Consider the following 15,170-nt stretch of genomic DNA (forward strand, 5'->3'; position numbering starts at 1 on the left):
ACTCTCCCACTGCCGGGAGACCAGTCTGACTGTAGGATTAGGCTGGACCGGTAAACAGTCAAAATATCGACTTCAAAATATCGAATGGACATAATATCGAGTTTTAAATATCAAATGGACAAAATATCAACAGGACAGAATATAGACATCAAAAATATCGTTTTTAAGGTAAGTAATTTAATATCGAATGTTAAAAATATAGACAGTTAAAATATCGAAGTAAATAATATAGGTTATTAAAATTATCGAATTTTTAATAATATCGAATTTTTTATAGTGTTTTTTATGTTAATATATGTGTGAAAAGAGTGTATTTGTGTTATAGTGTATTTAAATTAATGAAATTTGTTGTTTTAACTTTTGCGTAATTTAATTCTGTAGCGGGTTGTGGGTTTATAGGGGAATAGGGTGGGAAGTAATTTAAATATAATTAATTAAATATGTAAATTTATTTATTGGTATTCATTTTTAATTAATTGTTAATTACATTTTGATAGGTAATTAATTAAAATGTAATTGGTAATTAATTTTAATTAATTGATTAATTGTTAATTATGTAAATGTTGCTAATTTATTTTCTGTAGTGGGTTGTGGGTGTATAGGGGAATAGGGTGGGAAGTAATTTAATTTTAATTCTGCCATTGAACTTGCATCGGTAACAAGATACTGGCCAAAGGGCAAAGGTATAGCTTTATTTGCATGGGACCACACACCAATGCAAATTTGGGATGCCCCTTTGATAGTGCAGGGGTGCACAATATGCACCTGAGTAGTGAGGGGCGTAAAGTCTTGCTAAGTCTCTGAGGCTCTTTTGTACATGCACCCCTTAATACATAAAACTAAACAACACAATCACGGTACATAAAACATTCTTACAAATTCAGTTAACAACTTTGACTCGCCCTGTAATGTCTCTCCTGTGAAAAGCTCCACCTCCCTTCATCTAATATTGATGCTCTTGATCTCTGTGGACAGAAGTATCATGATGTATCATTCCATGTGGCATCTTTTACACTTCATACAACCCATGCCTCTATTTCACCTTCATCATTTCAAGTTCATTTCTTCTATGTGTTTGCTTTCTGCCTTCCTGATTTAGAGGACATTCATTTCACACAAACATCTGCTTCACATGTAGACATAGAGTTATTAAAATCATTATTTCAAGAATAGGAATATAATTAGCATTAATCTCCACTGGAATTATGTAGCCGCGGTCTTGCCATTCTGTACATATCCTATTAGGATTGTAATGATTTATTTATTATGCTTAATTATGATGCTGCAATAAAACATTAATAGCATAACCAGTGGTTGTAAGGAAGCAGCCTATTTTCATGAAAGCTCATTAGTTAGCTCCACATGTGCTTGCAAAGGCAATTATTTAACAGGCGTTCAATAGGCTTAAACTAGAGATGATGTTCACAGGTGCATAAACTACCACTCAGACATTACCCTCTTAATGCAGGGCATTCTGCATTGAGGAGTGCCAGATCCCTATACCCGAGTTTGGACTTTTGGGGCAATTGTCATTCGACGAACAGTAGTTACTATATTGGAATACTGTAATGTGCTACATATTAGACTACCGGAGAAGCCGCAAAACCAACTAAATTTCAGCCTAAAGGACACAAGGCGAGTTTCAAGATGCTTTCGCCTATGACCTATTTTGCAGATAATTCATTGGCTACCATTTGCACACGTAGGCTCAGATTCTTAAAGGTTTAGCGTTACTTTTTCAAAGCAAACTGGGCGCTATACCTGTTTTGGGTTTTACAAGTTAACGTTTATTGGTTTTAGCGTTGGTTTGTATGTAAAAGTAATGTAAAGCAGCGCGAAATGCTGCTTTGCATTCATTCACATCAAAGGGGCGTCACATAGGTGGTAATTGGACATTCACATGCAACCACCCATGCTTTTGACGCTAAACCCTATTTACTAACTTTGGTAGAAAGAGTTTAGTGCCAAAAATTAATGCTGCTAAAAAGCAGGTGTTAACAAAGTAGGAACAGATTTGAAACTTGTCTAGCCATAGTATTTTGTACAGGAAGCTACAAAACCTATGCTGGACTCAGGCACAATCCCAAGCACTATGGCGCTAAGGTGTATGCCGCTAAAATCAGTGCTGGTGCTAGGGAGAGGGGAGGAGAGTGCCATATCTCTGTAAATATAGCAGTCTCCATATGTCTCCCTGTCACACAGTGCAGCACAGCATCTTTGTGTACTGCTGTGTGTGGCCTGACACCTTTCAGAATCTGAGTCCTACTGTTTAAAATAGTGACTCAGTGGTTCACTAGTTCTTTTTGTCCATAACCCTACTCCCTCTAAAGAAACCTTTCACACTCGGTTGTCCCAGATGGGCCAATATACCAAGTATTCCATTGGTTGGCAAGTTAAAGGAGCCATCCGGTGAACAAAGTCACAATAAGTTTCAAGACTCAAGCAGACCTCATCAAACAAAGGAACATTCTCGAATGCCTATTGTTGGTGACTGTTAGCAATGTTTTTTTTGTAAATCTTTTTATTAAACCTTGACATGTTCGTACATACAAAGAGCAAATCAATAGTCGCTTAAATTGTTTTTTACATTTAAGTGCACTATACATGTTGGCCATTGAAGTCACCATTCTTAAACCATGCACACTTTCCCCACCTCCCTTTCAGAGTCCCCTGTGAACCCTCCATGCTTCCCAGATTTTCTCTCCTTTCTTGGGGCACCCTCTACTTTTGTAGATCATTGTCTCGGCTTGCCAGCACCAATTAAGGTCATTTTCCCATTCCTCCAACGTGGGGGTGGATGGAGCCCCCCACTTCCTAGCTACATTACACTTGGCTATTATTGCTGCCAATCCCAGCCAAGTCCTCACATGTCTAGGCCAGTCCTCATTTGCCTCTGTAATCAGGAGGAACCATTTGCCGTCCAGTGGAACCTCCCACCTCCGACATTGCACGAGCAACAATACTCCAAAATTCATGAATGTTCGGGCACTCCCACAGGAGGTGATAAAAGGATCCCTCCAACCCACATCCTCTATGGCAACTTATGTCAGTACACCTGCCGATTCTAGAAAGCACTGACCTGGGGTAATACACTCTATGTAAAATGTTTACTTGGATGAGTCTAAATCTGGCACTGATCGCCACTTCCCTCGGACCTTGTAGTACTTCCACCCATTGCTCATCCTCTAAGGTGCCAACATCTTGTTGCCATGTTAGTCTGAGAGCGGCCGTGGGGTCTGGAGCATTGTTGATTATTTTTTTTATAAAATATGGAAATTATCTTGTCTCTTATCTGCTCTGTGACAACTGAGTACTCGGTCTTCTAACGGCTGGCCTCTATTACTGTCTCTCCTTCCCTGATATGTTGCCTAAGCGCATGGCATAGTCGCAAGTATTGTAGCCATTCCCCTTGACCCATCGAATAGTCCTGCTGTCGTTCTTTGAAAGTGATATACGCTCCCCCTCTCCAGACTTCTCCTAACATCTCTATTCCTACTGTTCGCAATGTGAGCTAGGTTAAAAAGATTGTTTCATCTACACTGGATGATCCCTTTAAGTATGTGAAGATGTCCACCATGATTACATTACAGTATTATTAATAATGTTATTCAATAGATGACTATATGAATACCCGGATATGTCAAATGCTTTTGATGACCTGTGCATACCCTTTGCTTACCCTTTTTCTTCTATATATTCTCATACTTCTGATCTGATTGTGTTAAGAAGATATTTTGATTTATTTCAGTTTGGATTCCCTCTTGCTATCCTTGTGCTATTGCTTGTTTTGATAAGTTCAATGAAAATTATTTGAACAAAAAAGCACCATGACTAATTTGGGTGATGGTCATCCATTGAGAACAATTGGAGCGGTGCACTACCCTGGTCGTCTGTTTCAGTAACAACAGATAGTCATTAGCCTTGTATGAAAAACGTTATTCAGATAATCCAACATATATGTGCAAAAAGCCTCAGCCAACTCGTTTTGTTCAACAGGATTGAACTTCGTCAGGGCGTGTGTGTATGCTTTAGAGTTCAAATATGATCTGTAGTAGCAGGGTCTCCAGTAAGAGAGCGACCGTGAAGTAATGTGGGAGCAATCATGGGTGGTCAGGCGGTTCCAAGAACAACAAAGAGATCCTCCTTGATAAGGGCCCAATAGGAGGATCTGGAGCCGTGGTGTATCTGTACTCCTTCCTCGTACCGCGTCTGGATAATGTGGAGTGATGGTCATCCATGTTTGCACTTTCCTGTCTTCATGAACAAGACTCTATTGCTTTGTGACAAGGTAAAAAGTATGTTTGCGGCACTGAGCATTTCATTGAGTAACATGATCGGATAAAAAATTTGTGCAATTGTAATGATTAGAATTGTACCAGTAGTCGCGAAGTTAGATTTTCGTCTCAGTTTATCTTTGTGAATCAGGCCCTACGTGTATATGTTTTTTGGTAAGATTACCTAAGGGCCCAAGTATGAGTTTCATGCTCTGACCATTGAATGACCGCAAGAAGACCGCAGCGCTGGTGGTCTTCCGACTGCCGTATTACGAGTTGTCCACTGTGCCCGCGGTGCAGTTGCTGCAGTCTTTCGACAGTGGTGAATGCAAAAACGTAATACAGATGGCAATGTTGCTCCTCTTTACCGCTCTATGGAGGTTGCCTTCCACCAACTGCGGGCCTTATGGTCGGTCATGTGTTCGCAGTGCCGATGGTCCAGCCTTGGTCTCTGCAAAGGCAAAACTCCCAACTCAGAATACGGTGGACTGATCGCAGAGCTCGCAGTAGTCAGAATGCATTACTGCAGTCCACGGAATAAGCCAAACTTGTAATAACCCCCTAAATGTCTAAACGAAAAAAAAAAATTTAAAAAAGGTTTATGACTTGAAAGTCAGGTTTACGTTTTGTGTGCTTAAAAATAAAAATCAACTCTTGAAAATAATGCCCAGGTCCATACAATGATACTGTTCCTAAAACACAACGTATTAACTTGACATCTTTGTTTCAATCTTGTTTAAATCAGCATATAAAACAATATGTATTATTGTAAGATGGATTTATTATCCCTTGTTTGTGGCTCTGACTTGGAGAGGTGTGGCTCACTGGTTAGAGGCGGCAGACCTGTATGCAGAGAACGGCCCAGGACCAGGGTTCAATTCCCGACGCGGCAGGATCTTGGACCAGGGTCAACGGACTCGATAATTCTCGCTTCAGTGCCTACTCTAACCAGGGAACACACTCGGTAACTCTGGGCATTAAGCTTGCCTCATCTCTACAACGGCCCCCCACAGACGCCGGGGATGCCTGGTTTCACCCTGGAGATACCCAGAAAGGGACCATCTCACAGGGAAAACCAGGACGGGTTCCCCAGCGGTCTACAGCGCCAGGACACTCGGGTAGAGTAACAGTGCGCTTTACAAGTATCCCACATTTACATTTACAGTTAAAAATATATTTATTACACTGAACAAATACGTCCCAAAAACAATACTATAAACTTTTTGCACATAGTAACAATTAATATATTTTAGCAAAGTCTGCGGGCTGTGAAATAGAAGCCATCGATCAACAGCATAAGTACATTCATATGGATAGTGAAACATGCCACTTGGCCTCAGTCAATTCCATTTAATGGCTAAAGTGTAATGGACACACAAAAAAGTTTAATTGGTCTGAGCTAGAGTTTTTGAGAAGCTACTCCCCCATTGGATAACATACAGAGAGGAAGAAGTGCTTGAAGAAAGAGCAAATGTAAAGCCAATTCAGAGAGAAAACCTGTGCTTTGTCAAGAATGAGTGATCTCAATATTCTGACCCATGAATGGCGATGGGAGAACATTAGGAATTTTCTTCCCTGAGTCTTCAGAAGTGTGGGGTGATCACTGTTGTCAAAAGGGACGAATTAACATTATCTCTGGCATATGGTGGCATTACTTGACATGGGCATCTGAGGTTACATAGATGTGAGGAACCACTGGCCGTGAGTATCAGATGAAAATTAAAAGAAATTGGAGGCAAAAGAATTGCTGACACTTGTTTGTGCGAAGAATAGTGTGTTTTCAAAAAATGAAAAATGTTGCTTAATGATAACAGTTGAGTATTTTCAGAAAATGGGAAAATGTTGCTTTAAGGAAGAGTTGACTCTTTATTTGCCAGAACTCCCAAACCATGATATGAGTTCAAATGTTATAAATTAAGAAAATGATGAAGCAGTGTTTGATCGAAATGACCTATTTGCCATCAAGAAGGCATGAGATCAACTGGTGGCTCAGGGACCGCCTAATGCAGATGTGGTCACCTCTGGGATGCAGGTCATCATTCAGAGGCACCGCATTAGTCTTTTTTGTGAAGGTCTGAACTAGATCACAGTAGAAAATCAGCTCTCAAAGACAGGAACATTTTCCCTCAGCCAACACACAACAGGCAGTCCTCCAGTTAGGCGCCCACTTGACTGTCAGCCATATCAGGTCCAGCGCATGCACACAGCAGGGTAAAGTACCCAGCAAGAAATACATCAGCCCAAAACCAAGTCATGGGAGAAGTAGCCTGGGAGACGCAGAGACTTGGAAATCTAAAAGGAGCTACTGAGGAATGCACAGCACGGCTTGCAAATTGTTTCTCATTTTCTAAAGCTACAAGTCAAGATTTGGCAAATCTGTGTAGCAAATCCTCATAATACTCGCTTTTCACCTGGAATAAAATGTTCATTTTTTATTAAATACATCTATAAAGCGTTGCAGTTGATCTACATCTAAGCACTTGGCTAAGTGACAACGGGAACCACAGGGAATTTAAAAAACAATTGTCTCTTTCTAGGTGTGCTGCAGAATGGAGTACGCTAAGAAAAAAGAAAATAACATGTTGGGAAGGCACAGCATTTTGACGCACTCCCAGGTTTGCAAATGCAAATGCGGCAGCCATCTTGAAAGGATTTTTCTTACAGTGAAACACAAATTATTTAAAGATGGCCCGGTTAGAATGATTTTTCTGAAAAATGTATTTCAATATATTCACCGCACTTGCATGTTCACTCAACCTGCAAATATTTTTCTTAAAGGAAAAAAATAGTTCAAAGATGGTCACTGCACAAGTGTGCACCACATATGTGTGCACGCCTGTCGCATTTGAAAGATTTTTCTGTCACTTTAAAAAATATCATTACAAGATGGCTGTCACATGTATGCATTCAAGTGTGGCAAGCATCTTTGAATAATTTTGTTGAAATAAACAGAATAATTATTGGGAAAATGCCTCTGTACGTGCATGCATATGCAGTAGCCCTCATCACTCTTAATTTTTAATTTACTGTTCAAAGACAGCCATTCCAAAATAGTAAATTAAAAAATAAAGTATACGTGAAATTCTGTGTAAGTTGTGGCAAGTGAGTGGCCCAGTAGCAGTGTACAGTTGACAGACAGTCTCAAAGATAATAAAGAAAAGTACACAGGCTGGGTTGAGGGGAGTGCATGAAGAAGAAACTTGAGTAGCCCGCAGTAGTGAGCAGCTGTGAAGCCCTCATAAAAATCTAAAATAAATACAAAATAAAATAATGACAACAGGAAGAGAATGAGAAAAGCGCTGCACTCCCAGGAGCGCTGAAATCAAAATTAAAAAGGAGTTCTGTCTCATTGACAGCAGAAGGATACAACTGATCCACTCAAAGCAGATGGAGGAAAGCCATTGAATCAGTAGCAGTGAACTGAGACAGACCGGAAAGCTCTGTAATCGTGAGCAAGGGTGTACCCAAAATCCACTGGAACTCTCTATTGGATCCAATAGGCCTCTTTGAGACCAAAGGGGACTGAGAACCAAAAGAAGACCATGCAATAATGTTCAAACCAACCACTTTCCCTTCCTGCGCCATCTCTCACTTTCAATACATTTTATTCTGTCTCTCTACCCTTTTTCCCTTTTTCCCTCTCTCTCCGATCGCTCTCTCTCCTCTCCCTTTCATTCTGCTCTTTCACTCACCTATATCCATCTTCCTCCTCTCTGCTTATGCCCCTGATGTCTCTCCAACAGTAGAGCTGGCACGAGCTACAGAGGCCATTATATCATCAAAGAAATATCAAGGGAGATAGACTGCCGGTCCAGCCTGGTTTGAGACATAAAAATGGACAGAAATAATACTAGAGTCCGGATTAAACAACCCCATCATTAAATGACCCCATAATTCAATTGTGGTAATTCAGATCCAAATAACGAAGCATTTCAGTCCAAATAACATTTGAGTCAGTTATCAGGCAAATGTGCCTGATTTATTATTATTATTATTATGCGTTCTTATATAGCGCTCGATTACCCGTAGGCATCTCGGCGCTTGCCTTGGGAACCCGTCCTGGCTTTTTCCCTGTGAGATACCCGTACTGGGCATCCCCAAGGTGGAAGCCAGGCATCCCGCCGCGGGGGGCCGTAGTGGAGATTAAGCAAGCTGATGCCCAGAGCTGCAGAGTGTGAGCCCGTGATTCAAGTAGGTACCGAAACAAGAATTATCGAGTCCGTGGATATTTGGGCTCAAGACCCTGCCGCGTCGGGAATTGAACCCTGGTCCCGGGTCTGACCTCTGCTTCAGGATCTACCTCCTCTAACCAGTAAGCCACACTTCTCCACAAACAAACGACAAATAGCACACACAAATGTTTTTTGCACCCATTTCTGATTTCATGCTTCATGTCAATGCAAAAATGATGTTATGTTAGTCCACTTGATCTTCTATTAATTTGTTCTCTCCTAGGGGAATATCTTTTCCAATGGAGAAATTCCCACCCTGGAAACAGATGTACTCCTCACATTGACAGGAGTAAATTTCAGTCTGTCTCCATGGCAGGCGTGGGTCAGGGAGCTGTTATGAAAGCAGTTATAATTGTCGGCGTTCCCGAAATGGCCATGGCAACCTCATTCTGTATACCCTATCCTCACGCCTGAAAGAATACGTACTCTTGCATGATATTACACCACGCTTCGGAAATATTACACATCAAACAATGTATTTGGGGGGACTTATACGAGGATGGGGAACTGTTGACTTATCAGGTATCAGGTGTGATCTCCCCAGGGGAGGTTTTCTGATACATGCGGCCCTAGTGCGTGCAATTCAGAAGCACTGGAAGGAGGAATTGATAGAGCCTAAAATAACGATGGCGTGTCAATATGTGGTGATGGCAGCCGGTACGTTTAAAGCAGTTACATGCTTATACTCGAGGATGCTGAATGGGGGTTTAGCCCCGTTGGACACGCTGCGCCTAAAATGGGAGGTGAGCATTGGGAAGCCCATACCGGAGGCCACATGGGGGCACATTCTGCGTAGGACATGGAAGGGCACTAGAAACGCGCGATTCCAACTAGTGCATTTCTTTATTTTACATAGAGCATATTTGACATATTTGGTCTGGTAAGATCATGGAATATTATAATGCTAGCAATGTGATGTGTCCTAGATGTGCTACAGTGGGAGCAGACTTGGAGCATATGTTATGGGGATGCCCGAACTTGGGGAGCTAATGGGGAGAAGTGTTAGACCTATTAAATTTAATTCCGTTCGCCAATTGGACTTTGATATGGCTACATGCATACTACACTGGTTCCCTCACACCTCCAAGACGAAGATAACTAGTAAGTTTGTAGATATGGGCCTAGTGCTAGCGAAAAGGGAAATTACGATGCGCTGGAAATCAAAAGAGGGTCCCAGTGGTAAGAGGTGGAGGGCTGAGCTGCTTAAGTGGGCTAGTAGTGAGGGAGCTGTTCGCTTCCAGCAGGCGCGACGCCAGAATAATGAAAAGGCGCTGGACGTGGCAAGAGCATGGGAGGAGCTGGTTCAAATGCTGATATGCCAATCGACCGGGGAAGACAGGGAATAGTGTGATGGGGCGCACAGGGGTAACTGTAGAACCCAGTAAGAGCATCCTGGCCTTTTATCAACACAAACCTTATCTGTGGAATTGTTGCGATTATATGGAACACTCCGGTGGAAGGGAGGTGGGAGGGGGGAGTGGGGAGGGAGCTCTCATTTGTTCATTTGCTTAGATATAATATGTAAACAGTGTTGGTTGACTGCCACAATAACGGTGGATTGGTGGTACGCAGTAGCTTATTATTGTAATACAAGAGGACTACTGGACACGAACGTTAATTAGCCGAATCGTTGATATGTAATTGGACCCATTGATTACCGATTAAAGGGGGGGAGGAATGTTTGTTACATGTGATGGAGAATTCTGATTGCTGCAAATAAAATAAATAAAATATGTATACAAAAATATCAGACAATGTATTTGTCAGTGCAACTTCCAACTGCAAACGGTATCTGGTAAAAGTATCCCCAGGTGTCAATGAGACCCATGGAATCAATTGATAACAGTAGCTCTGAGTGGGAATCAGACCCATGGAGTCATCTGATAAGCTCAGTCCCTGTTTGAAAGTAAGTCTTCAAGTCTTCTGGTAACAGTGGCCAAGGAGTGAACTGGTCTATGGAGTCATTTAGTAATAATAGCTGAGTGTGACTCTTGCCCACTGAATGAGTGTAAATCAGACCCTCTATGCCATTTTTTAACCTTGGTCCGTGCTTTGAAGCTGACGTCATCCGATGACTGTATCTCCAGATGTGAATCAGGCCCATGTCGTCGAATAATAGTAGCCCTGAGTGTGAATCAGGCCGATGAAGTCTTCTGTAATGGTCAACTAAGTGTGAATAAGCCCAATGAATTAATCGTGGAACCTTGCATGTGCCTCAGACCCAACTAGTAATTGGGTAACCATAGGAACAAGTGGAAAATAAACTCCTGGAACAATCTAGGAAATATAGCTGTATGTCTCAGTCGCAGCGGTGAAGTAATCTTATAATCATAACTATGGCTGCGAATAGAGGTCAAGGTATCAGCTTTCTAGTCACTTACTTCAAAAGAACAGCGGTCCCTTACACTTAAAATATTATTTCTGTAATTTACATAGAAGTACAATGAAATCTATGTTTTTATTGTCATTTTAATGAAAAGATTTAATTAAAACAACATATATGTGGGACATTTGACAAAAAAGGAAAAGGAGAAGGACTCAGGCATTAAATTAGTAAGGTCTATAGCATTATTCAGTAGTTAGACTAACAAAACACATTCTGGCACAATAGCTCAATTTGTTAAAGAATAATATTGTGTCAAGGTGCAAAAAGTCAACGACATTTCAATCCACTTGTCAAAATACTGGGATAATTTTCAGGACAAGGATAATGTCTGAGGTAATGCTAATTGCATTAGTAGCTTGGAATGTTAATCCAGAACTTTGAGCGGTACAGTGACCTGGAGGAAAAAACTTTCCGGAGTGATTCCTGAATGTGGAGATATAAGAGTCCCCAGGGCGTTACAGTTACACCAATGTACAAGGATTAGTGGACGACAACAACCTACAAGCTTAACCTTCTCCAACTATTCTGTACACCACGCAGCCTGCACTAGACAGCTGGACCACCCTCACCATCAAAGACACCCTGAAGACTATAAAGACAATTCACTCCGGGGCCCCCACGGACTCCTGCCCCCACCACATCTACCACAGAGCAGCTGATATTGTTGCCCCTGAGCTTCCGCGTATCACCACCTCTCCTTCGAGCCCGCTTCTTTCCCTGATGACTGGAAACACGCCAAGATCAACCCTCTCCTTAAACAACATTTGGCAGACCCCACCGATCTAAAAAATTTCAGACCGATTTCCCTACTCCCATACCCGGTGAAAGTCATCAAAAGAACTGTAAACAGCCAGCTCACCTCCTTCATAAAAGAAAACAACATCCTCGATTCTTCCCAATCTGGATTCAGGAAAAACCACAGCACCGAAACCGCCCTTATTGCCACAACAGACGATGTCCGCTCCCTCCCTCCTCGACAGAGGAGAGACTGAGGCCCTCATCCTCTGGACCTCTCGGCAGCCTTTGGCACAGTCTCTCACTGCACCCTAGCCCACAGACTACAGCATGCAGGAATCCGGAACAAGGCACTCGACTGGATCCGCTCATTCCTCTCCGGCAGAACGCAGCGGGTCAGACTCCCACCCTTCCTCTCGGATCCCACGCTAACCACCTGCGGAGTTCCCCAAGGATCCTCCATCAGCCCCACCCTGTTCAACATCTACATGGCCCCGTTCACACCCATCGTTAGATCCCACAGACTCAACACTGTATCCTACGCAGATGACACCCAACTTATCCTCTCTCTATCAAACGAACCCAACATATCCAAACACACCTTTCAAGAAGGACTGTAAGCTGTTGCCAGTTGGAGGAAGAACAGCTGCCTACAACCCAACACGGACAAAACCGAAGTACTCATCATGGGCCCCCACCCTGAGGCCTGGAACAACACCTGGTGGCCACCTGCCCTCGGGAACCCACCCTCGCCCTCTGACAACACACGCAACTTTGGATTCATCCTGGACTCCAAACTCAAAATGGACTGCCAAATCAATGGCGTCTCCTCCTCGTGTTTCCAGACCCTCCTTCTCCTACGTAAGACCTTCAAATGGATTCCCCTCAAGCACAGGAAAACTGTCACCCACAACCTCATCAGCAGCAGAGCAGACTAGACAATGGCAACACACTGTATGCAGGAATAAACAAGAACATCACCCGCAAACTCCAGAACATCCAGAACACTTCCGCCAGACTAGTCCTCAACCAACCTCGCCATTGCCACATCACCCAACACCTGCGGGCACTACATTGGCTTCCCGCCGAGAAGAGAATCACCTTCAAGCTTTTCACCCACACCCACAACACCAAGCTTGCCCATCTGAACCACCGCCTCTCGTTCCACGCACCCCAAAGAGCCCTCTGCTCAGCCCAGCCCAGCTCTCCTTCGCTTCGGTGCCGCGCATCAAGAAGACCAGAACGGGAGGCCACTCCATCTCCTTCCTCGCGGCCAAGGCATGGAACACCATCCCTCTTCACCTCTGACAGACACCCTCAATCTCCAAGTTTATGAAGGACCTCAAAACCTGGCTCTTCGACAAATCACCATGAACTGGCAGGAGCTGCCCTTCCCCCCAGCACCAGGAGACCCTTTTGGTTGAGTATACCAACCCTTGATTGTTTGATCGATTGATTGGCTGGTATATTGGAGTAAGGTGTTACAGGCAGTAGGTTTAGTATACAGCCTTGTTGTCCCTTCAAACGCCAATATAGTAAGGTCCAAAAAATCAATGCGCTCTTTACTAGAATGTGATGTAAAATTCAGATCTAGCGACATTGGAGAAGTTGGTAAGTGAGAGGGTCTTCCCTTTCTATATGAAAAAAAATGTCATCTATGTAGTATTTCCATGAACGAATATTTTCAAAATGAATATTCGTTTCTGGGTCATAGATGTATTTTTTTTTCAAAATCATCTACAAGCAGAAAAGCAACGTTAGGGGCATAAGAAGCTCCCATAGATGTTCCTTTGATCTGCATGTAGTATTGGCCATCAATTTCAAAGTAGTTGCGTGTAAGGGAGATACTTAAAAGATCAATTACGAACATGATGGGGACAATTACTGGACCAGGTCTGCTATCAAGGGTCTCCCTTATTACCCTCATCCCTCCTGCCTGTAGTGCATTAGTATACAAATATTCAATACTAGCAGCCCGTCCCGACGTTGTCGGGGGTTCAAAATGTATGTGTGTAATGTTTTTAATGTGAAAGTACAAATTATTGTAATATCTCATGATATACAACATTTTTTGTTTCATCTAAAAAATCCATGTCTCGATTGATACCAGAATAAGTACAAACCATACCAGAATAAATACAAACAATACCAACAATGAACTGAACTTAACTGAAATGAACTGATCACTAAATTTCTGCTTCGGAGGGGCAACAGGCAGACAGGCAGGGAGAGGGACATGTAGCACTTGTATTTTGCAGGCACACGCGCACAAAGTTTTGCAAACTTTCACACTGATTCTCCGTCAGAGCGCACATTTGCACAGGGCGTGTGTCTGACCCCGGCCGAGCTGAGACCCATGTTGTAGGATCCGGGCAGCGAGGCCATGCTTCAGGCGCTGTTATAGCCGGGCCCGGCGCCCCCACCACCCCCACCGCTGTAGCTCCCTGTCATGGTGTTGTAGGCGCTGCTCACTATGCAGCCCAGGCCGTAGTCCGAGTCCTGCAGGCGGGAGCCCGAGATCATGCAGCTGCCCTGGTCCGGGGAGTTCAGGATCTGGTCGATGCCGAAGCTGATGGGCTCGGGGTGTCACTGGTGCATGTGGTGGGCGCCCATGTGATCCATGCCTGTCCGCGCCCTACCCGCGAGCCCGAGCCCGCTCGTTGCCACAGGTACCAGTCTCAGCCTGCCCCCGATGCCCGCGGCGTGGAGGCAGAGACGGGATACGCAGAGCACCGCCTCCACCTGCGGCCCCTTTCCCTGCGCTCCGGGTACAGCCCGGCCACCAAAGCCCTCGGTGCGCGGCTCCACCACAGTCCGGGCCAGGTCCCTCTGCGTTCGGATCCGGCCGGTTCTACCAACGGGAACATCAATCCAGGTGCCAGAGAGGCCCGGGCGAGATGTAGCCCCTGCCCCGGGCCCTGCCTCTCTATTGGCTGGAGGAGGAAAGAGGCTCGCTGAATGAGCGTACTGAAGGGGCGGAGGAGGTAGCGCGGCTGAGAGCCGGGGGGAGCGAGCGGGCCGAGGACACGTGCCGCCAGCTGTACTTACCAGCATCACGCACCCCGGACACGGGCACTCCGCGCCGCCTAAGGTTGTGCGTCTCGCGTTTGTTGGGCATGTGTGACTTGGCAGGGGGTCGGTTCCGAGCTCCTGGCCGTTTGTTTGGCATGTCGGACTCCGCAGGGTGTCGGTTCCGCGCTCCTGGCCGGCCAGACCTGTTTACTTTACCGAAATGGCCGGCCCGAAATGTCAGCACGCCTACTGCATTGAACGTCGTTAACGCACACGCCCACCTCCGAGATGGTGCTACTTCCAAGGGACTACTTTGGCAAAGAACGTACTTTGCCCTTCTAACGTATATTTTTTGCTGCTATATAGCCTATGTCCATCTGCTTACCCTGCCCTTTCCAACGCTGTATTGGGTGTTTTGATTGGCACTGTGGTTCCTGAGTTTACCCGCCTCAAAGGTTCCCAGTTGTCTCTTTATTATAATAGTATAGATTAAAATCAACAATTTTTGGATTTAATTCTTGATTTTCTTTA

The 15,170-nt window shown here is 44.1% G+C and overlaps 1 protein-coding gene across 4 annotated transcripts in view; it reads left to right on the forward strand.

The window, feature by feature from the left end:
* Positions 1-15,170, forward strand: part of LOC144782636 (uncharacterized) — a 235,348-nt gene that overhangs the window by 109,169 nt on the left and 111,009 nt on the right. For 2 of the 4 annotated variants that reach the window (XR_013601188.1, XM_078661993.1), the window contains one exon: positions 6,812-6,942. The exons of the other annotated variants lie outside the window; for them this stretch is intronic. Coding sequence is in view for 1 of the 2 variants with exons in the window: in XM_078661993.1 (XP_078518119.1) it covers positions 6,812-6,878 (67 nt within the window). In the remaining variant the exon portion in view is untranslated. Of the gene's footprint in view, positions 1-6,811; positions 6,943-15,170 lie in introns of those variants that run through there. 4 annotated transcript variants of the gene reach the window in all.

This window comes from Lissotriton helveticus, chromosome 9 (genome assembly GCF_964261635.1).
Source record: "Lissotriton helveticus chromosome 9, aLisHel1.1, whole genome shotgun sequence".
In the NCBI taxonomy this organism is placed as follows: domain Eukaryota; kingdom Metazoa; phylum Chordata; class Amphibia; order Caudata; family Salamandridae; genus Lissotriton; species Lissotriton helveticus.